We start from the raw sequence: 14,725 nt of genomic DNA, 5'->3' as shown, positions 1-14,725 counted from the left end.
AATCTGTATATCACCATATAACCTTTTTCTGTCCTCTTCATAAAACAGATATGACCATCTGCAGCCCTCACCTGTAGCCACAGGGTTTCCTCCATGCACACTTTCTGTTTCTGCCTCTTCAGAGTTAGTTCTTGAGTATATTTGGGCTCAGAACCTTGGTTTCGAAACTGAACTCTTGAGGATAGCCCAGATTTTCTTCTTTCTTTTTCAGCTTCAAGTGTGCCCACAATTGCTAGATAAAATTAAAATCATATTAGCGTAAGTGCATTCATGCACAATCCAGCCACAAGCATGTTGAACTCCTTTTAAGATTTTAATTCCTTGTAGAAAACATTGCCATTGTTTCTCTTCATATTTCCTGGTAATATGCATTTGCACAATTGTGATGGTTCAAATCAAGCTGTCTTTTCCTTCCTTTTGCTGTTAACAATGTTTCAAAGTTAAATTTTCATTGTGCCACCTGGGGGAGCTCAAGAATAAGTTAAAACCTTTCAGCAGCAGCAGTTATTAAGAATCAGTTTCTGGCTGAAGTTCATGAACCTACAAAATACTAACGATAAGCAGAGGAACCCAACACTCCCCCGAGCACCTAAACTGATTTTCTCCCTTTAAACCAGTCAATGCTTATTCAAGTGGCCTCGTGCCTTTGCCATCTGGGAAAGGTCTCTAGAACAGCCAGCATCTCCTGAGGGCCTGTGAGGATGCAGAACCTCAGGCCCAGTCACACCTACGGAAGCAGAATCTGCTTTATTAATAACAGCATCACCAGATTATTCTTATACATATTAAAGTTTTAAGAAGCACTGATAAAGGATAGTTGTCTAAACAGAGGAATAATATATTTTAGAGATGGAGAAGTCTTTCGACAGTAGGATGAGACCTTTACCTTAACAAATAAAAAAGAGGACGGGCACAGTGAATTCTGCCTGGCATCCCAGCACTCTGGGAGGCCAAGGTGGATGGATCACCCGAAATCAGGAGTTTGAGACCAGCCTGACCAACATGGTGAAATCCTGTCTCTACTAAAAATACAAAAATTAGCTGGGCTTGGTGGCGCACGCCTGTAATCCCAGCTACTCGGGAGGCTGAGGCAGGAGAATCGCTTGAACCCAGGAGGCAGAGGTTACAGTGAGCTGAATTCATGCCATTGCACTCCAGCCTGGGCAACAAGAGCAAAACTTTCTCAAAAAAATAATAATAAAGATAAAAAAGAATTACAAGGTAAATTATATATTTTTGAGTGGATGGAGGGCCTGTCGGTCAGCATAATATAGCTCTCACAACCAAACTGCCTACCTTGCACTGGGCTAGAAGGCACAGCCTGTTCTTGATAACCTACACTAATGGAACCTGGAGGGAAGCTAGGATGTGGATGATCAGAATCTCATTTTTTTACTTCAGAACGCATTCTTTGTTGGTTCAGTAGATGTGGCTGCTAACTTTGTTTTTCATGGGCCAATACTTAAATTACTTACATTCATTAAGCAGTCACTAACCATCAAAAGGGAAAGCAAACCAAAGTGTGCAGAGGGCTGGAGAAGGCAATCTCCAGGACAAAAATCTGCTACAGAAAACACAGAAAATGAATAACTCACATTCTAATATTCACTTTAGAGTTGGAAGAGACCTTTTCTGGGGAGGCTTGGGGTCATACTGAGAGGGACAGAAGCAGCACCAGCTTCTGAGTCTCTATCACAAACACAAAAGGCGATTGCTTTCTACAGGGTCTTAGATGCCCAGGTCTCACTTGCCTCCTAACCACCGCAGGAGTCACTCCTTCCCTCAGCCAGCTGTCTTTCCCTTCTTTTCCCTTCCACCTCCCAGCAGTGTTGGCCTGCTTGGCTAAGCCCTCCCTTCCCCTTCAGATTTCAGCTTGGACCTCACCTCCTCCAGGAAGCCTGTCCTGGCCTCTCCTCGCGATCCTACAGTATTCCATCTCTCCAGTCTCTACATTTAGGCCCACTACGCTGTGATTTCCTGATTGTCTCCCACAGTGGGGCAAAGCCGAGGACAAGGATCACATCAGTCTTATTCCCCACCACAGTCCCCAGCAACTAGCACAACACCTGATAGACATATGATTTATAGAACAGATGAACAGAAGCGGCAATAACTGGTTCCCCACTTGCACACACACGCGCACACACACACGATGTGACATTCTTATGCTGAATGTGAGCTATTCAGAACAAAATTTAGAAACACTGACAGTTTCAATAGTAATTTTTGTGTCCATCTGGAGAATTCTTAAATGTCACAGCTGCCAAATGGAATGCTCCCCCATTTTAGCCCTCTGCAGCCTTGACATCATCCATTTATAAGTGACCTGCTAGCTTCACAATGAACCAGATAAAGGCTCACACGCTGAGTGCCCCTCACAGCAAAAGTATGGGAGGTGTGGGTGCAGGAAAACCGTTTATCTGCCAAATTCACTCTAACCTTCCCTAACCCTCCAGACAGTCCACATCATCTTAAAATCTTTGCAGGCCACCTTTGCTAACTGCTTGAGGGGCAAGCCAAGTAGAACACTCATTACGGCTCAATTATAGATATCTATATGTATGGAACACCACATCTGAGGACTGCTGAGCTAAAATAGCCCAGTCAAACAATAAGCTCACATTCTTGGCTACTGGGAGAAGATTTTAGATGTATTAACTTATGTAGCTTTGTAGAAGTTCTGTCTTAGTTCATTTAGAATTTACTGTGGAAGTAAAAGCAATGAAAGCAAATGTTCTTTGAATGTCTTCAAAGGAAAGTTCCACCCATAAAAGGCCATCCATAAACACTTCGTTAATGGAGTAGCTACATAACATAAAAGTAATACACATGGCATCAAATGCTGTGCTACAGCTAGGAGAAAGTCTGTATTTTATATAGGTGATTAATTTGGGGGAAGTCAAGGAGTGCTCTGATGATATTTCACATCTACAGTCAAACTGAGAGTGGTTTGAAAAAATGGCCATCAGAACAGAATAAAAATGTTTCCCCTTTTTCTCTGGCTGCCTAGTCAAAGAATCACTGTTTTCTCCTTGTCTCTCTAATTCATTCCAAACACTGGCAAAGGGCCCATTATCCAAGTGGGCTAGTGTAAGGTATGGCATTTGGGTAAAAATAACACAAATGATACTGAAAGGATGATAGATCCTGAAGAGTCACAGTATACATTTTCTTGTCATTAAAAGCCACACAAAGAATTGCTTTCTACACTCGACAAAATGCCGGCTGCATCAAAAAGCAAAGCAAAAGGCCACAGCTCCCCCTGTGCACGAAGTCATAATCCATCCACTCTAAGAATGCTTCGTGCAAGGTCTGCAGGTCCCATGGAGAGACCACACAGCAGGAGACGACCCCACAGAAGGGGAGACGGAGAAACCACCTGCAGACAGCTGGAAATCTGGAAAGATGAAGGCTAACTGAGCTTATGACACTGAGAATCAGGTGAAGGGGGACTTAAAAAAAATTAAAGACAGTACATTTATTTAAACTGTCCCTTTTCATAATTCACTGAACTTTATCACAGGTCAGTATCTTCATTCTGTTGTCTTAGTGGATACATTCATTAGTGTTATATAAAACTTCATATAAAGTTAAAGAAGAATTAGAGTACAACTAAGAACAGAGCCGTGACGTGTGAGAGGATTCACCATTGCAAACCCTAGTCCTTATGTGGCTATTTTTTCCTGTTTCAAGCAACAACTTTAGGTTATTTGAATTAGGTTACATTCTGGAATATTATAAGGGACATCTTTTTAAATAAAGAAAACTACTACTTTAGATAACAGGGAGAACACTTCAGAGGACTCATTACCTCATAGTATCGTAAAGGCTGACAACCATATGAAAGGACAGAATGACCTTGTTCTTCACAAAGTGTCCCTTGGTGGCAGATACAGTACACTAGAATCCCAAACTGCCAGGACCATGGCCGGACCCGGGTTGAGAATTTCCTCATTCTTTTCACTTCCTCTTTGCAGAAAAGATTTTCTTGGAATTCCTATGCCCCTGGCCTTGACTCTGGAGCCAGGGGTCAGGTGACTCACAGCTGAAGAAGTGTGGCTGCTGTTAAAACATGCCAGAGGAGAGCTTACTACGGCCACTATTGTTAAGAGTATCATTAACAGTGTCAAAATTCTTGTCAAAAATCCTGTGTTGCCCCATAAATATATACACCTACTATGTATCCACAAAAATTTAAAAAAATCTTATTTTGAATTACAAAAAAAGGAAGCAGAACAGTATCTAATAAATGACAAACTGCTTTTCATGTCTTCTCAGTTGATCTCCAGCACAACTGTATGCACTAATGACTACTAGGCGTTGTTCTGAACGGATAGGAAAACAAACTCAAATGTTAAGGGACTTGCCCTGTGGGTCAGTCAGTATCAAAGCTGAAACCAGGAGCAGAGACCAGGTCTCTGACCTCTCAGGGCCGGCCTGCAAATTCCCTAGGGGCCTGCTCTTGGGAACACAGGGCAGGTGTTCCGGGAGGGAGGGGGCGTGGGGAAGAGAAGGCAGCCTGGCAGCGACTCTGTGCTGTGCTCTGGCTCCTGCTGTTGCCCTTTCACAACCACCAGCCACCACCCACCACCTCACAACCACCCACCACCTCACAACCACAAAATCAATTTTCCACACTGCTTTTCAAAGACAGAAATGGAGGAAATGGTTGTGGTAGCAAATAAGTACTTTTCCAAGCCATTCTGTCCTAAACCATCTGCTCTGGAAAACTCAAATGGCGACCAAGTGGAGTTTTTTTCCTCCCTCACTGTGCTGTGCCCTCCTGATTAAAAGGGAGACAAAACATACACTTAATTCTTTACACCAGAATTGGCAGACCCATGTTGGCCACTGCAGTTTTATTTTTCTGTGATTTATGCAGAAGTTTCAACCTGGCAGACAGAAAGTAGACATATTTTAAAGGTACTAGGTACTTACATATTGAAGGATTATAACCAGCGGGGTTAGCAGTATATTCAAAACAGGATTTAACCTGGAGGCTGAATAAAATCAAACACATATTTCTTAAAAGATCCATTATTGCAGTGGAAAAAACCCAACATGTTCCCTAGCTCTCCAATCCCCCCACTGCCCATTGATGATCAACATGTTATAAAAACACTTGACAGACCCTCTTCCCTTTGCCCAGCACTCCTGTCATCTTCCCTGTGGCTCCTCAGGACAATAGAGTCATCATGAAGTGGAGGTGGGAAACTGAGGGGGATCCCACCAAGACAGAGGGACGCTCACCATATCCCACTAGGCGCCCCACACGCTGTTTTCTGGCGGAGGTCAATTCTGTTAGGAGTTACTGTGATGGTTTTCTGAATATTAATCACAGGCCGGGATCTGAAGACAAAAGGAGTGAAAAACAAGCTCAGCCTCTTGTTACCTTGAATGTGAGACTAATTCACATACTAGACAGCATCCTTAGCTGCCCAGCACAGCTTAAAAACACAGGAAAAAAAATACACGTGACGTTTTCCCCCATTGCTGAAGAAAATAAATGTTAAGATATAAATGTATACAATGCAGAGCCTCATTATACAATATTTGTTTTAAAACGTACACACTTATGAGTACATGTGCAACATGTAGGGGTTTGAGTTTTAAAGTAAATATTTTGTCTCCATTCCCACCCGAACACCCAAGTAGCCTTGTATGTTCTTCCAGACATATCAGTTAAAATTATCTAAAATTAAATATTAAAATATATGTATAATTTCAACTAAATGGGAACTTAATTGCCATTGTTCTGTATGTGGCTTTTTCTCCTTCATTTCAGAGGTCTTGTCCTGTATATACACATAGATCTAGTTCACTGTTTTTCACACCTGATGGCATTACACTGTATCAGTGTAACATCCTTTATTTAACCAGTACCTAATCGGTAGACATTCACATTGTTGAGCTTTCTGCTTTCACAAACATCATCTATGCACACACTTGAGTTTATCTGTGGGATAAATTCCCAGCAGCAGAATTTTGGAGTCAAAGAATATGTGCATTTTTAATTACAAGTAGTCTTGCCAACATACCCTCTGGAAGAATTACACCAACAAACACCTAATACCTGAGATGCTCATGATCAGCGTGTCTACAGTATGTGAATTAATACAGGCAATCCCAAACTTGGGAGTCTCCATTGTACAAACACTTGCCCTTCTCTTCAGCCTCCCTCGGAGTCTCCCACCCACAACCTTCAGTCTTTGCCTTCCTATTGCCAGGATTGACAACTTTTCTACCCCACGATATCTCTGCAAGCAAAAACTTAAACTTTTAACCTTCTTCCCACCTCTGCGCTGCCTACTGCAACCCCGCAAACACTTGAGAAGCTGGAATCCAATTCCACGCCCTACTCTGGTTCACCATCTGAAAACATCTTTTCGTATGTTTTGGCTGCCCTGCTCCCAGCAGCCACAGGGGTCTCCACGGGTCTGTGGCCCAACCGCTGCCACAGGCACAAGAAATGCAGGTATGCGGTGGGTTGAGGGGTATGAGTGGGTGAGGAGGCCCACCTCCATTGCTCCCCACCAGAACTCAGAGGGCCTGGGGTTTCATTACCACGTGGATTCAGTTAGGCTGACTCTGATGGGCTTGTGGTAAACCCAGCCATTCTGGAGAACAGTGTTTCTACAAGAAAATGCATTCCAAATCCCAAACAGCTAGCTCAAACTTCTGGAATCAATCTGTTGGTAGGCTAGAGCACAAGTCCATTCACGGTGAAGGTAGGGTCCAATAAAGGGTCAAATACTGCCCACATTCCCTGTTTTTCTATTTTCCTTTATTGTTTACCATTCTATTTTTATTTTACATTTAGACAGCTGCTAGGTTCTAAGATACTAACTAGATACATTCTTAAGTTTTGAGAGCATATTTAAAAGGCACAGTTGCCACAGATACAGTATTTTACATACTGTAGAATTTTAACAGACATTTCTGCCTAGAACATATTTTGTTTTTTAAACATACAACACACAATTTTGAGGGCAAAATATACATGAATTATGAAAACTATGTCTTTTAACATAGAAAATAAGTCTTATTAGTTTGGCTGCCTCATGTTTAAAATTGGTGTTTATTTACTAACTACCCTGAAGTGCTAGTACAATTTAGTAGAAAAAATGCACAGGATTCAAGTCAGGAAGATTTAGGTGCTACATTCTGTCTCTCAGGCTCCAGCCTTAAAAGCTCAAGCCAAGTCCTGGGCCTCAGTTTCCTCATTTGTAAAATAAGGGGAAGTTACTCCTCTTCTTATCAAAGGGTTGTTGAATTCTACTTTCACACTATCTGCAAGTAAAGAGGGAACAAGTGTACAGGGTTGACAGTCAACCTACTTATGAGGACAGGAAAGTAAGGATATTAAAATATCAGTTACACATAGACAGGGGCAAACATTTAACTGACTAAAGTTAGGTCATCTATTGTATTGACAAGGAGAGATAGCCCAAGATTAAATAAAAACCAGATTAGACAGCAGAAGTTACAGTGTAGCCTTTTGATGATACCCTAAAAGTAGAGAAATGCGCACAAGTTTTGTGGAAGATGGGAATAATGTACTGGATTTTCTATAATTCTATATTATTAACTTTTAAAAAAATAAATCTGCTACTTTTTGAAAATTAAAAAACAAACCAAAAAAAGCCTCCAATTTTTAATGGTGATTTCCAGCAGTGATGAAAGCGCTGGTTAAAGGGAGACTCAAACACCACGGATGGGAAATGTCGCACCATTTCGGGAGGTCATCTTGGCGAAACCGAATCAAAAGTCTTGAAGCACATATATCAATTTCACATCCAGGAATTTATAATAAGGAAATAATCAAGGATATAAACAAAAGTAAGAATGTTTTCCACAGCTTTTTATATCATGGGGGCAAAAAAAAAAATTGTGAAGCAACGTAACCATCCAGTGAGAGCAAGGCAGTTGGTTAAATAAGCTCTGAACCTGTCAGAAGATGCCTCACAGACAGTTGTTAACTTCATTTTGGAAAAGTACTCGGTGACATAGGAAAAGTCTACTATGTATCCTAAAGAGACAAGAGCAGGTTACAAAATTATGCACAATTATGGTCTTAATTTTGTTAAATATACATGGTCCAATCACAGAAAATAAAAGAATAGAAATCAAGATCTTGGAGTTTAATAATGCATGGTGAATTATAGGGGGTTTCCTTCTGTATGTTCTTTGTACTTTCACATTTTATATGTGTTTTGTTTTTTCATCATCAAAATTAAGGTTTTAAAAATATATGAAGTAAAAATTCTAACTTGGATCTATGTTTTCCTCAGATACTTTAAAAGATTTTAGAAAATAGGTTTTTATTACATTGTCTACTACCTTCAAAAGAAAAAGAAATAGCTTCACAATTCATATAAACCTTTGAAGTATAGGTATGACAAATTTCAGTCCAAAAGGTCAACATTTTAGTATAACCTGATTATAGAACATGCTTAACACTAAAATCATAGATAACAGACCTGAAAATAGTTACTGAATCTGAGAGGGAACCAACAGCAACATCAGGGTAGGAATTTCGATCAAGGTCCATGTTTCCAGCAATTGAATATCCAAAATAAGGTGATATACCCTTGAGAACCTGAAATACACAGGGCATCCGAATGGACATTAGGTTATCACCATAAGCTTCTTAACAATGCTTTGAAAAAGACACACAAGTTTCTTTTGAACTGAAATTTGAGAGTTCACTTATAAGTAAATTATATTATATACAAGTCATAAATTTCTATATGATCTAACACTTCATACATTTCATTTCATAAAAGTCATCCGATTTACATAGTATCTCAAAGCAGAAAAGAGCCCATTTCTGATGAGCTTGTTTATTGTATTAAGTCAATCAGGCCATTTCAAACCAAATCTCCCTACCTTCCCTACAAGTGTTATTTTTCTCAAAAGACATTTTTAATTTTTGGTGTCTACATTCTCCATGTAGCTACAGTCATTTATTTTGTTTGACCAATTTCATCTCTATTTAGTATGCTACTAAAGAGAATATATCGTATTTCCTCTCTTAATGCCGTCAGGGTAGAATAACATTCTTTTGCTTTGGATTACCTTGATTCCTAACTTATCTAAGAAATTTTACAATTAGAACAAGCAAGTCATTACATTTATATATTTATTTTGAAGGTATCTTCTAGTAATACATTTTTTAAAAATTTATACTATTGTGGACTTGTAAATAAAATAAGATTTGTGTGAAAAGTCACTTAAACCTAAATATTTTATTATAGGGCAAAAAATTGAGACTCTAGCTGTAGAAATCCCGGTTATCTGGTTACCTGTGTTGGTTTGGTATTTATTCCATTTGCAGATCCATGATAGATAAAAACCTTTCCCAAGTCATCATACGGAGCTCCAACTGCAATATCTGTTGACAACATCACATTTTAACATTTTAACAAACGCTTTAGAAACACTCCAGTAAAATGTTTTAAAGTAAGATGACACAAGCACTATTATTTATCTGTTTGGCTTTTTTGGGTTTTTTTTTTTGTTTTTTTTGAGATGGAGTTTCGCTCCTGTTGCCCAGGCTGGAGTGCAATGGCGCAATCTTGGCTCACCGCAACCACTGCCTCCCGGGTTCAAGCAATTCTCCTGCCTCAGCTTTCCAAAGCTGGGAGTAGCTGGTATTACAGGCATGTGCCACCACACCCAGTTAATTTGTATTTTTAGTTTCTCCATGTTGGTCAGGCTGGTCTCGAACTCCCGACCTCAGGTGATCCGCCCACCTCAGCCTCCCAAAGTGCTGGGATTACAGGCGTGAGCCACTATGCCCAGCAGCGCTATTATTTAAACAATCAAATAATCTATAAATCATAGCCATTTCATAATCTATTATCTACCTGGGTAGCCATCTTGATTAATATCTCCAATATTTTTTACTGCAATGCCAAACATAGAATCTTTGGTTCCATTAAGACGAATTGGCTTCACATTATTCCATCTGCCTTGCTGGTTCATGTAGACATACACTGCACCTCCAACTTCTCCATCTCTATCAAAATACTGTGGGGCTCCAATAACTATATCTTGCCACCTAAAAACATAATGAGGGGAAAGAGCCGTGAACCAACAGTTAACATACCAGCAACACCAGTCTAGGTACTAAGGATACAAAGACATATAACAGAAAGGCCCTCAACTCCAGAATTTATGACTCAATTATAACATTTTTTAAAAACCAAGGTAGCCTATAATAAACGCCCCAAGAAAAATACTAAGGGTAAGAACTCAAAGCCAATTTCTCAAGTTAGAACCATAGTACAGCAGGACTCCCATTAAGACCTCACTGTTCTAACCCCCCCAACTGGCACCAACAGCCACATATCTGTTTTTTACTTTATCACCAATCCCTATTTTCAACGGGAGCTGATGCTCCATCAGCCCCATATGAAACCACAGAACAGAATCATGCAAGTGTTTTCTGAGTTAATTTTTTTCAAATTTTAATTCTCATAGACTCATGATCCCAACAAGTAAAAACTGAAAATCAAAAATATAATCCTATACGCTGGGGAGGGATATGAATGTCTGTCTGCTGCCATCATAGAAATGATAAAGATAGGCTGGTAAAAATGCGGCAATAAAAATATTCTTTACATCAATGAACCTGAAAGGACGGCTCTTCTCCAGTCGTATAGAAGCTAGTCAAAGCAGAAATGATTTGCAGCATAATATAACCTGAGGCTTTCTCACCCATCCTTGTTGAGGTCCACCACCGCCACATCATAGCCAAATGAAGAGGCCAGACCTTCTCCATCGAATATGTGCTCAGGGAGGAGATGTGCAGACTTCATGTCTCTCTTTAGCAAAACCACGGCTCCACTGTGATTGGCTCTGGGAGCACCAGATACAAAAGTGATCTCATCTTTAGAAACAATACCTTTCCCTGAGTCCAAAGAAAAACCTAGAAAAACAAAATATATAGAGCCCCTCACATCAATCCATATATTTTAGGCCTATGACATTGGTAACTCCATCATTACCTCTTCCTCTGGCTTCCCACCCCTCTTCTCTCCTCTTGACCCTCCCACCAGCTATCACATTCGTAATATGAGTGACAGAGTTCAGATCTGACACAAGGACAAAGTCCTGGGGCTAGCTAATTTACTGCTTTCTATGGATATTAAGACTTTTAACTAAAAGCACCTATGTATAACTTGAATTTTGAAGTATTCATACATCTTAAGAATCAATTTGCACCCTATTTTAATATTGGAACTATGGTAAAAGGAGATCAAGCTAGATACTGAATTGTCCAGGAATAATTTGGTTATGTTACATCAAATACACAGAGAATATATAACCTGACTGGAAGCATAATTGAGTGCATGTTACAGGGTTCTGCTATAATTTAATGACCAGTATTTTTACAGGAATAAAATAAAATTGAAGAAAAAGTAATTAAGCTTGGTAAGAGGCATCAACTCTTTGGTAATCAGACAAAAACAAATGCTAACATCATTAATACACCATAGATAGCATTTCATTGTTTTGGACCAACTTAGTTCTCAGACACAAACATGCAGACAAAACAATGACTGATGATACATGGTATTTGAGAACCTAGTATAAACAACAGAGGTGAGGAAGTTGTCATTGGTATCAGTTATATACTTGTTCAGAGGGCAGAAAATATTAGGACACCCCCATTATAAAGCATCAGGTAGGATGTCAGATTACAAATAACAGATCTGGTGAAAAGCAAATAGAAGTGCCCATATCAAAACCATTCAAATTAAGTAAATGTTTCTATAGAAAGGTGAGGCAGATGCAGAATAATATAAGCTCACCCCCTTTATTGGGTTTTACTTATGAAAAGCTTCACCACTACCGTTGCAGTTCTCAAATTGTGAAGTGAATTGAAAAACATGAGCCACCAGATTAGAGGGCAATATGGAGTCCAGCTCTTACAACCATCTGGCCACAGAGCCCCAACCATGGCATGCTTTTTGTGTGTGCTTCAATGGAAACAAAATAGGGCATAAAAAGATTTATGCTCTGTATGGATCAAAAAAAAAAATTTAATGACCACAACCAAGACAATTTATTTGTCGTCGCAGAGGTCACAAACCTAGGTAGCTATTCATCATCACATCAGGGAATGTGTCAGGCTGCTCCCGGGGAGGCCGTGTTTTATAAACAAACTGATCAGGATCTGTATAGGAAACGCTGGTCAAAAACAGCAGGCCTGTACGCATGCACGGGACGGAAGAAATTGAAGAAAAAGTAATTATGCTTGGTAAGAGGCAGGACAGCCACTGCTGTTCTCGCTGGATGAGGAGGCCACCACTGCATCCGGCAAGCTGCTCTCATTGCCAGCTTCCAAAACCTCAAGCAGATCGTTTTGTTCCCCCAAACCCTCTGATCTTTTGAAGTGACAGATTCCACACAGTACAGACAAACCGAATGTAACAATATGAATTTGATTTCTTTCTCAGGCATTCACTTTTGAGGAAATCCATTCTAAAAGTGGCAAATGTGTTTGAGAAAAAATGCTTCATATTTTCAAATGTTCTGACAGCAAGTAAATTTATAAAATCCACAGCCATCCATCTTAAAGACCAAAGTATTGGTTTCTTGGCCAGTGCAATTACAATCAAGTATTTTAATCATAAGTAATCCCTAAATAAAACATTCTGAGGTAGGGTCCTGCTCTGTTGCCCAGACTGGAGGGCAGTGCTGCAATCACAGCTTACTGCAACCTCAACCTCCCAGGCTCAAATGATTCTCCTACCTCAGGCTCCTGAGTAGCTGGGACTACAGATGTGTACCACCACGCCTGGCTAATATTTTTGTATTTTTAGTAGAGAAGGGGTTTTGCTGCATTGGCCAGGCTGGTCTTGAATTCCTGGCCTCAAGTAATCCGCCTGCCTCAGCCTCCCAAAGTGTTGGGATTACAGGCGTGAGCCACCAGGCCCGGCCTGAACAACTTATTAGTGCGTGTTTACTAGCACATTGCTTGAAATTATTCATGTATCTCTACCTGTTTTTTCGTTTTTTACTTTCCATTCTTCCAGTAATATCCTAACATCTGGGTACTTTTCTTCACTTTTTTTTTTTTTTAAACAGGTTACTATTTGGGTTTAGACTTTTTTTTACATTTTTTCCAAGAAATGCACAGTAATTATTCTTTATGTCAACTCATACCAAGAATTAAAGCTTTTAAAAGCCTTTGTGTAATTACCATAATGTACATGAATAACTTAGGACACCCATTAGTCATGCAAACAAGCCTTAGGAGTTAAGAATTGGCCCTTAGACACAGTCTGGGTGCCCTGAAAGCCGTTTTAGCAGTCCTGCTCAACCTCCGCTGGGAAGCTTTTATCCATCTGTGGGGCCCTGTGACATGGGGTCCCAATCCAGAAGCAGGGCTAATCCTTGGAGAACCACAATCACAGAGGGAGGACCTGGAGGTCTTGACTTGCCACTTAAGAGTAACTTTATTAAATGCAGTTCTTAAGAGTATCTCTGGAAGGAGGCACTGAACAAAGATCTCAGCTTACTGTGAACACCCATGCATGTTTTCATGGCTGCATGAGCGGCCTGTTTCAGGTTACGGAGGCTGCCATTAGCTCAAGAGACAGACTTCTGAGCAGGAGGGAGGACGGATGATTTTAGGTGATAATAGGTTTCTTCCCCCTTTGAGGGAGCCCCAGTCAGAAGGAAAGGATCCCAGGCATCAGTCGGGTTAACGCCTCTAGATCACCAAGCTTATCAAATTCCAGCAAAAGTGGCCCGGCCCCACCTGGCCTCTTCTCAGCCTAGAAGTCCAGGGGCCATAGGCCCTGCGAGGGAGTTTCACACAAGGTAGCTGAGAAGGTGGGCAAAGGCAGCCATCTGTGCCTGCTCCTACCTAAGTAACTGTTAGCAGGAACAGGAACGAGACTTTCATCATGCTCAGTCTCTCCACCAACTTCATAAGGCCCATCTTCAAAGATGTTCATGTCAAAAAAAGTGTTATTCTTTTGCTCTACACGAACAATCCCTAAAGGAATGAAATGGTAAAAACAACAAAAAAATGAAGATGAAACAAAAGAAAATAAATGGTTCCTAATAAACATCCCCCATGCTATCACTAGTTACAGGAAAAAAAATTTGGAGGAAAAAAAGGAAGGACAGAGATGACTTTTATGGTTGTAAAATACATTTGTGTAAATTTTTATGGGAAAGAAATTTGTTTGAGTCATTAAAAAATGTCCCATGCGTTTTCATGAACTATCTTTATAATGCCATGAAACTAGATGAAAAATGGAAGGTTTGCTTAGTTAACAAAATCTACAGAGAACCAATTTTTAAATGACATGAACTTGATATATATATTTTACATTCTCTGTAATCCTGCCTCAATTTGTCTTTTTTTTGCAGTGTAAAAGTGAGACATATTGATCTTTTCTTTAGATCACTTTAACCAAGATTTCATCTTTTAAAAATTCTTACAATTAGTAATTTAAAACATAAGATTTCATATAGTAAGCCCAAATCACTATATGGCTTTAAATGGCGACATTTTAGGTCAGGGTTTATAAAGCAGGTAAACCATATTTTCCATGAATTAAAATATACATAATTGGTGGATATTTTTGTTTTGTTTTACTATATATAGTATTTATTCATGCTAAAATAAAACTAAATTCAACATGTTATTTCAGTTAGGTCAAAATAACCTGGGAAATACTGTACATGAAGATTCTGTTGG

The 14,725-nt window shown here is 39.8% G+C and overlaps 1 protein-coding gene across 6 annotated transcripts in view; it reads right to left on the bottom strand.

Moving 5' to 3' along the window:
• ITGA6 (integrin subunit alpha 6) overlaps positions 1–14,725 on the bottom strand; it is an 80,177-nt gene that overhangs the window by 21,159 nt on the left and 44,293 nt on the right. For 5 of the 6 annotated variants that reach the window (XM_016950041.4, XM_515909.7, XM_003309416.6 and 2 more), the window contains exons 5-12: positions 13,883–14,014; positions 10,723–10,933; positions 9,870–10,063; positions 9,306–9,394; positions 8,481–8,599; positions 5,251–5,349; positions 4,939–5,000; positions 72–232 (exon numbers count right to left, since the gene is read on the bottom strand). In XM_016950041.4, the coding sequence (XP_016805530.1) occupies positions 72–232; positions 4,939–5,000; positions 5,251–5,349; positions 8,481–8,599; positions 9,306–9,394; positions 9,870–10,063; positions 10,723–10,933; positions 13,883–14,014 (1,067 nt within the window). Of the gene's footprint in view, positions 1–71; positions 233–4,938; positions 5,001–5,250; positions 5,350–8,480; positions 8,600–9,305; positions 9,395–9,869; positions 10,064–10,722; positions 10,934–12,100; positions 12,218–13,882; positions 14,015–14,725 lie in introns of all 6 variants that reach the window. The other variant, XM_054679947.2, reaches the window with a different exon arrangement.

Source organism: Pan troglodytes, chromosome 13 (assembly GCF_028858775.2).
Source record: "Pan troglodytes isolate AG18354 chromosome 13, NHGRI_mPanTro3-v2.0_pri, whole genome shotgun sequence".
In the NCBI taxonomy this organism is placed as follows: Eukaryota; Metazoa; Chordata; class Mammalia; order Primates; family Hominidae; genus Pan; species Pan troglodytes.
Note: the sequence above shows the minus strand (reverse complement) of the source record. Positions and strands in the feature narration are given on the sequence as shown.